Source organism: Rutilus rutilus (genome assembly GCF_951802725.1).
Source record: "Rutilus rutilus genome assembly, chromosome: 13".
In the NCBI taxonomy this organism is placed as follows: Eukaryota; Metazoa; Chordata; class Actinopteri; order Cypriniformes; family Leuciscidae; genus Rutilus; species Rutilus rutilus.
This window is the reverse complement of record NC_140218.1, coordinates 23,972,102-23,981,011: the sequence shown is the minus strand read 5'-3', so window position 1 is coordinate 23,981,011 and position 8,910 is coordinate 23,972,102. Positions and strand designations below refer to the sequence as shown.

The 8,910-nt window shown below is 36.9% G+C and overlaps 1 protein-coding gene across 1 annotated transcript; it reads right to left on the bottom strand.

Annotated features, from left to right (window-relative positions):
* Positions 1-397: 397 nt before the first annotated feature.
* On the bottom strand, positions 398-7,389 carry nucks1b (nuclear casein kinase and cyclin-dependent kinase substrate 1b). Its single transcript, XM_084428911.1, has 8 exons — positions 7,013-7,389; positions 5,214-5,263; positions 4,871-4,925; positions 4,015-4,043; positions 3,756-3,893; positions 2,253-2,423; positions 2,004-2,144; positions 398-1,844 (listed from the first exon to the last, which is right to left on the bottom strand). Exons 1-8 carry the CDS (start codon positions 7,027-7,029, stop codon positions 1,531-1,533), a joined length of 915 nt encoding a protein of 304 aa, XP_084285037.1. The 5' UTR covers positions 7,030-7,389; the 3' UTR covers positions 398-1,530.
* Positions 7,390-8,910: the final 1,521 nt, after the last annotated feature.

Here is an 8,910-nt window from a genome sequence, read left to right as displayed (position 1 = left end):
CACGTGTGGAAATCTTGCTTATGTTAGCTTGTTTCCTATTTAAATGACTTGATTTTGCCCATGAAAAATCGTTGAACATTAAATATAAGTGCACTTCAAAACCTTGCGAAATCTTGAGTGAATTCCTATCGAAAATGAATGGATTTTGTCCTCGGTGAATGTTTTCTCTCAGGCTATTGCTTTGATTGCATGTGTGATCTTAACTATATTCAGCTATTCTGGAAAGTAGCTACAGTATTTGTTATAAAAGACACCATGTAGTATCAACGCACTGTACCAACATAAAACACAGTGAGAGATTAAAGTAAATTAGTACATGATGTTATTTCCGTTACAGTCTAGCAAAACAAGAAGATAGCGCTGTAAAAAGTGAAGTGAAAAACAGGTCACCAACTACTCCATTTCTTTAAAGATACATTTTATTTTTCCTTGTAAAACAAATTTTTACAAAAATCAGAATAGCGTAATTAAAACAAACATTTATTTTGGATAAATTATGATATAGACTGAAAGGCTACAGATTAGGATGGAGATACACGCGATAAAAATAGTCGTATGAAGCTGAGAAAGCTATGAATGGTGTGCACTGAATTCAGCTCGTTTTTACCATTCTAATGGCTGAACGGACTGCATTAAAAAGGCATCTATAAGCATCAAAATATTCTTAAAAAATGCACACATGAAGCATCACAGAGGTCAATAATAAGGTTTTCACTAGCTCACTTCTGACATCACTCATCCTGAGCCCGAGACTCCGCCCACCGACGTACTTCGCACCACGTACATGAAAGCATGCCAACCATGAAAGAGGTTCAATACAACCATAGAAAAAGTCATCTTAGTTCAAATGCTCAGACGGGAAAAAGCTGATTTACTAGACTGAATCAAGAAACAACTGCACGGAAAGTGGGAGAAAGTAGCGTACTAGAGCTAAGTGACGTACAGTTGATGTAGCGAGGAAAATCACGTGACTGAACTGCAGCCACAACAATCCAGTGCAGTTCATGACGACAAGCGTATATGTTCATTATAAGCCTGTTTTCAACGGTCAATGCAGCTGGGATGAGATCATGTACATTAAAAGTCACAAAAATTTGTTTGTTTGGGAGTAAACGAGCAGTTTCGTTCTTCTTCAAATGCATTTTTAATAAAAAAAATGAAGGTGCCCATAAAGTGAAGTACAGAGCCTACAGTATAATCTGTATTTTTTTGGGCACGTCATTTTCATCCTTTGTTATACGTTGAAAGTCAACCATAACAAAACGGTTTCGGCAAAAACGTTGCAAAGCTATAATTGAAACATTGATTAGTGATTACTACGAAAGACCGCATTTTGGGATAAGGCCAAACCGTACAGTTTTAGAATAGGTCTGATGATACTTTACAGATTTCGTTCGGAGATATGGTATTTACAAGCTGAGAGACATAACAAACATCCAAAACACTCTTTGAGTATTGTGGGAAATAAATTCTACTGCTCCTCATTAAGAAAAACAGATAACAGACACGTTCACCAGCAGGCGAAAGAGCTCAGTCTTCACCTGATGGAGCTTCCTCCTCAGAAACATCGTCTTTTTCCTCTTTCTCTTTCTCATTCTCTTTCTCCTCCTCTTCCTCCTTTTCTCCGTTGTCATTGTTTTCCTCCCCTTCTGCGCCACTTTCGTCATCCTGCGTCTTCTTCAGGGCGGGCGACTCTTTCCTGTCTTCCTTCTTCGCCTCGTCCTCTTCCTCCTCCTCCTTGTTGCTCTCGATATCTTCATCTTTGGCTTTAGGCGAGGCCTTTTTCACCACTCTCTTAACCTTCGTCTGACGTTTTCCTCTCCTCTTCTTGGGCCCTCGGGTCACTGGGAGAAGATAATTGACTTAATTACTGTAACTGTGACAGTTAAAAGTATCTAGAGGAAGTTTGTAATTAATTATCAAGTGATTAATTATCAAGGTATTACAGTAGACCTTTTTTTTTTGCAGACATAATCTGATAGTAGGATTATGGGTGGCTTTACCTGAAGCCCTTAGCTTGGGTTTAGGGGATTTCTTGTCTTTGCTTCTCCTGCTCACTTTTGAGATCTTCCGTTTGGGTCGGCCATAATCACTGTCGTCATCATCGTCCTCAACCATAAAGTCTTCATCGCTGCCTGAGTCCTCTATGAGCAGATGAGGGAAGTATAAAATATCAGGTATCTCACGGTTAGCTAACGTGCGAATGTCAATGTTCTTGAAATAGTTTGACTCTGACATAATACTGTTTGTACCGCCAGTGTAAACGTCACTGTCATCTTCTTCCTCCTCTTCCTCTCTTTCCTCATCCTCACTTCCTCCGTCCCCAAGAAGAATCTCCCTCTGTTTGGACGCGGCTTTAGTGGCAGCCTGACGCACCTGCCGGCCTTTCTTCTTCACAACTTTTACCTCATCGTCACTGTCATCTGTGTGTCAAAAGAGCAGATACATGGTTAATTAACACAAGCTGAAGGTTTGTTAAAAATATGCATTAATATGCAAAATGCATAAACACTAAATCGCAGCCCAGGCATGAAAAAAATTGACTGCGGTTTTGCTTAAGTGAATAAGAGCAAGTTAATTAGCAGATGAGAGCAGATTCACATTGTAAAAAGGAACAAAAGCATAAAATTGCATTTTAATAGCATAAAAGAAAATGAAGAAGAGCATGAAACTGAAACACTAGATACATGTTATATGTTGTTTATTATAGATATTATAGAAATTAAACTGGAATCCCGATTTTGAATTGAATAAATATATGCACAGCGTGTTAGTGAAGAGCGGCTCTGTGATCAGTAGCAAATGCTGCTCCATCTCAAAGCACTGCGAGTCTGAGTCACTTATAACGTGCATTTGAAAAGGCAACACACGTCTAACATCTTCCCAAACTACAACATTATAAATATACTTTATTATTATGAAAAAACCCGAGATGGCTTGAAGAACTCAAATACACCATATATTGCGGCAGTCGTGTGTTTAATAAGTAAAAGTGAACTATCTTCGTTTATTCAGCAACAATAGCTTGATGCATTTGTCCACATTAGGGATTTCATGGAACATTATAAGTTATATTATTTCTGTGAGGCATATTTGGAGTTTCTGTGCGTGGGCACCCTCCAGCTTCCAGTATGAATTAGCGCTCATCCGCTCAGTAATGCTCACTCCACCCGATTTTGGGTAAAAAATAGGAAAAATAATACTCTCTAAAGAAATTTATATGATAATCTATATGTTTTTCTCCTCGTATAAGTCCTTAGACCTTTCTATTGATTTATAGTCATAGGCTGCCTGCAGGTTTAACAGGTTTAACCCTGCAATTTTTCTTAAAATAAGTTGTCTGTAAAATAACATTACTATTATTTTCATTGTTATATTTATTCTAAAATACTGTTTTTTATTTTAATAACAAAAGTGTTATTACAATAGTAATATTTCTTATATATTTCTTTATATTTTTATTTAGCAATAATAGCAATCATAAGAATTATTAGTCTAGTGCTAGTCTAGTCTATATTAATATCTAAGAACAAAATGTTGGGCCAAATTGTGCAGCCCTACAAACAAGCACAACAAACCAGGTGTTATATTTATTTTTATAACCCTATATATAACCCAAAAAAAAAAAAAAAACGCATTTTGACCCCCCCCCCCCCCATTTTGAAATGTAAAAGGTAAAATGCCAAATGTGCACAGAAAGTAGTTGTCAGAGGTAACTGAATGACTGTGTAATGAAGTGTTTATACTGGTAATACCTGCAGCCCTTTTCCGTTTAGCTGTTGCTTGTCTCCCCTTGCTGGCCTCTTTAGCATCAAAATCACTGTCACCACCATCATCATCCTCTTCCTCATCCTCCCCATAGTCATTGTCATTGTCATCATCACTTAAATCCTCTGGAATATTGGGATAGAAAAACATTTTGTCAGAATGTTTAATAACTGAATAAAAAAAAATCTATATAAATAATTCTAAATAAAAAAGTTAAATATAAGCGTAAAATAAAATTTGACTTACTCTTGTGGTCCTTGATTCGAGAATCCTCACTACATAGGAAGAAATACAGCATTTATGTTTTAGCGATATAAAAAATAATTCAGACAAAATACAGCCCTCATGAATTTAAACAAAACGAATAGTGTAATGAATATGTATGCAGCTCATAAATAATTTTAGAAATGGAGGAACCTAAAATAAATGCAAGCAAACTTGACAGTAAAAAAAAAAGAAAAAAAAAAGAAAGTTACTCACCCTCATGTCGTTCCAAACCCGTTCCAACATCTTTGGAACACAAATGAAAATCTTTTTAATGAAATCTGAGAGATTTCTGTCCCACCATTGACAGCTACGCAACTACCACTTTCACGCCCCATAAAGGTAGTAAATCCATGTGACTCCAGTGATTAAACATCAATTTTATGAAACGACACGTCTTTTGTTTGCGCACTTTTTACCACTTTATTTACAAAATATTAATCTCCAACGCACGTTTACCCAACAGCGTGTTCTCTCGCATGTGGTGTGGGTGCTCTCGTGAACTCGCGTTAGAGAGTAATATTTTGTAAATAAAGTGGTAAATTATGTTTTTTATGCAAACTAAGCACTCGCATGGTAGTTGCGTAGACTGTCAATGGAGGGGACAGAAAGAGAGGAAAAAAATCTTCCTTTGTGTTCCGAAGATGAACGAAAGTCTTACGGGTTTGGAACGACATGAGAGTGAGTAATTAATGACAGAATTTTCATTTTTGGGTGAACCATCCCTTTAAACTAAAATATTACTTTTACAACCAGAATTGTATTAGTTTTGCTATCATTACTTTCTTAGTTACTACATATGTACTAAAAAATATTATAACTAATCAGAGAGACTGACCTGCGTTTTACAGAAGTTTTCTCAGGTCGTTCCGATTCTTTTCCATATTCCTCATCTGTATCAAATCATTCAGTTGAATCAGGTTATAAAACAGCATGACTTCACAGCACAAACAACACACTGCATCTACTTAAGTATTAATGCAGCACAGTGACATTATTTAACACTAGAGATCTTGTTCAGTTATTATTATTAATATTTGTAATAATTTCCATACTTTTCAAAACCTGGAAGAAAACACTTTCACTTTTCGCCCCTTATATTTCCTGGCTGTGGGAAAACCCTGTTAAGTGGGACACAATAGTGAGGTGTGCAACAGGATATTTGCATTAGAGGAACTTACCTGCGTCGTCAGACTCTTGGAATTGTGCATAGTCAACAACCCTTTTATTCCTGTGCACAAATAACAGGAAAGGAAATATAAATGACCCACAAGAGGACAAACATGTATGCAATAGGTTTATAAATCATTTATTATTAGTCACAATGAAATACAAATGGACTATTCTTATTTTGTATGCAATATTGCACTATTTATAAATTATAAATTAATTAGATGTGCACTTTTTTTTTAATAAACTTTAATCGAAATAACGTCCCCTCCCTTTTCTTTGATGATGAGGGCGGGATCAACCTGTCACTCACATGACATCAAAGCAATAGCAAACCACAACCATCCAATCAACTCCAGATGGACAAAAATCAAGCCCTGCCCTACAACTTTTTTTCTTGTATGAGAAGCAGTTTCACTCTTATATGTGTCACAATCATAGACTGTAAGGTCACGATAGGGAAGAAAAGACTAGTGCAACTTCTGATTAATGTTGACTTTAAAACTTCAATCTATATTAATATCTTATTTATATCAAATTTACATGCTTTGATGCTTAAAATGGCAACATAATCAATAATGTAGAGACAACCTGCACCATATTGTTTACTTTTTAATGTGGGAGGGAAAATAAAACATTTATCAAATTAATAAAAAAAAAGGAACCTGACCTGAATGCAGCAGAACTTCTCTTTAGGCTAACAAAAACGAAATCATTTAAATCTAAAAAATTAATAAATGGTTGCAGATTTTCTGATTCATTCTCCATATGGCAACAGAGCTGTCACTCCTCTTATTTAAAGCAGTGAAGGGGCAGAGGAGCCAGGGGTGCCATGTTGGAGCAGGTTAATTGCCATGCCAACAGCAGCAGTGTGGGGAGGGAGGAGGGACTCTGTTTGTTCAGATAGGGGCATTGAACTACAGGCCCTGCAGGTCAGACAGTACTCACTGAACCACAGGACCTCCTCAGTCCATAAATTACACCGACGACACATGCATTAACTCCCTGCTCCGAGAGGGTTGCATATTAAATAAAAGAAATCGGTTTACTGTTTGACAGATGATAAGCAACACGTTGCCACTGTTCGCGTCACTTGGCTTGAGCTCGTGGGTTCATATCAGCGCTACGAAATCAACAAGGGCGCATTTAAATACATTTATCGCGAAAAGCAAACACATTTGTTGACTTCCCACTTAAGAGCATTCATTTCAGAAAACAGATCCGAACCCAAGGTGCATTAACTACGAACACAAGTTTGCAGGAGAAATGGCTCAAGTCGTGTGTGTGAAATAATGGCGCGCGTTCACGCTCAAACACACGCTGCCGCTAAACTAACACCAATGCTCGCGGGGCTAACTGAGGAAAATACGCGAAACTTCCACAGACATACGCTATTGGTGTATCACATTTACTCTGAATTACGAATTAACCATAAAGCTATTTATTTGCTTTTTTTGTCATAATGCCTAGCTGGCTGGTTTTGAACAACATGAATTCCCCAGCAGCGAGAACTAACGTTACTATCCCGCTTTTTTTTATTGAATGCTGGCCGCTTGAGGTTAACATAGGCACGTTTGTGGATGTAGCGACCGACACTGCCATGTTTTAAATTAAATAATATCCGTAAACATATCAAAAGATGAAAATCTACGTGTTTAGGTGTGATTTGTGCTGTTTTGGGAAGCTATGTAAACACGCGCAGAAAATGCTGGTTAGCCAGTTAGCATTTAGCAACATGGAGAGACCCACACACAGATCACACATCATGTGCGAACCTGCGAAGCTACAGAGACTAATAAAACGCACTTACCTTGAAGGTCGAGCCATTCTGCAGACAGATTGAGAGACTTTTGTTTTCCCAAACTGAAATTTTATTTGTAAACCCAGGTGCTGGCTTTTTGCAGCTGAAATCCAGGTGTCTCTCCTGCTGCTGGAAAGCGCTTTCTGTAGCACGGAGCTGTACGAATTTACTACCTAACGTTAGATGCAATGCAAACTGCACTAAAGACGCGCAAATGTGTGCGATCTAGAGCATCTGCTCGCACGCCGCGTTGGGCTGTGTGGGTAGAAAATGGAGAAATGTTGAAGTTGATCCACAGGCCGGATTGACCTGGTTAAGCCTGCTGTCGAATAGTAGCTAACTAATTAGCCACTGCCTGGCCTGCCAGCCAGGAATCTTTTATGAGTAGTAAAAGTGGGATGGGAGTCTGAAGAACGCAAGATGCCCGCAAACCAGGATTGGACGACCCCACTCAGCAACAGTCCTTTACTACCCACTCTTGATGGTTAATCAGTTGATTAGATTATTTTATTTTAACTGTTTCCAAATCTAGTTTTGTCAGATAATGTTATTACTATGAGATAACGAAGCTGTAATCAGTGTAATAAACACAGGCCTACTAAAGTTGAAAGGCTGTTTCCAACATCACCAGAGTATGAAGACATTTATACTTATTCATTCTGATTTATAAGGGGTTAAACAAATAAATGGCTGATAAGTAGCCTATTTTGTGTTGCAATTGAAGGCTACAGGTGTGTAATGCTGTTTTATTTCAAAGGCAACTGGCTTTCTTCTCATTAACCATGGGTTATTAAAACACACAAGTTATTAAAAAATCTCTGTAGGGGTTTTTTTCCCTCCAGGTTTTCATGTTTATTTGCAAAGTGCTGGTATTGGGTTAAGTGCAAGAAGTGCTTTCAGAGGGTTCAGGGTACAAAAAGCATATATAGAAAGCCCACAGTAGGCTATATCATGGGCGGTCTTAACCAAGACACTGCAACTGCTTGTCCTCATCGATAGATTCATAAATTGAACCAATGAAGGTTTATAGCAACTATTGCTGAAAATCTATCAAAGGGTGTTAATGGAAATTTTGCAGAGATTTAAAATTAAATATAATTTTTATGATAAATGGTGTCCTATGCGAATGTATTTAAAATATACTGAAATTTTGTACAGTTCTTAAGGAGGTTGAATTTATATTAAGTGTCAGTGAATTTGCTTTAATTTCTAAACATATGAATATCATTGAATTGGGTTGCCTACAGGGGGAAAAAATGGAAAAACTGTCACTAGGTACACTTTCAGGGACTAATATGTAGACTAGACTACTAATATGAGCTATAAGGTACAATAGTGAACTTTTTGAAAGGGTACTGCCCAAGTGACTTTTGTACCTTTTTTTTCCTCAGAGAGTTATCAGCTATCAGTTAGCATTGATATTATGTGTGGAACAATATCAATTTTAAAGATGAGTATTAAAAAGGGGGACTGTCTAAAATAGGTATTATGCTATTTTCTCAGATAAACAGACGCATCTTTATCTGAGAAAAGAGTCTCAAAGAGACTGCGTCTTATTGTGTAAGAAATTATGTTATTTTGAGTTCATGTTTCTGAGATTGCAGCCCTTAAAGGTTAATCTACCATCACTCCATCAGACAATTAAACGTACAATTAAAATCAAACGTAATTTCTCATCTAACTCACAAAATACAATAATCATAAGATGTAATACATCAGAGTTCAATAATTATATGGATGTAACTGTTTCCTTAGAGGAGTTTATTATTGAACTATCAGTTATTTTGTAAAACATTGTTACGTATACATTGTAAAAATTTGTAATTTAGTTTTAATGGTTAAATGTAGCCTAACTAAAGGGTTAGTTAGTTCACCCAAAAATGAAAGATGTCATTAATTACTCACCC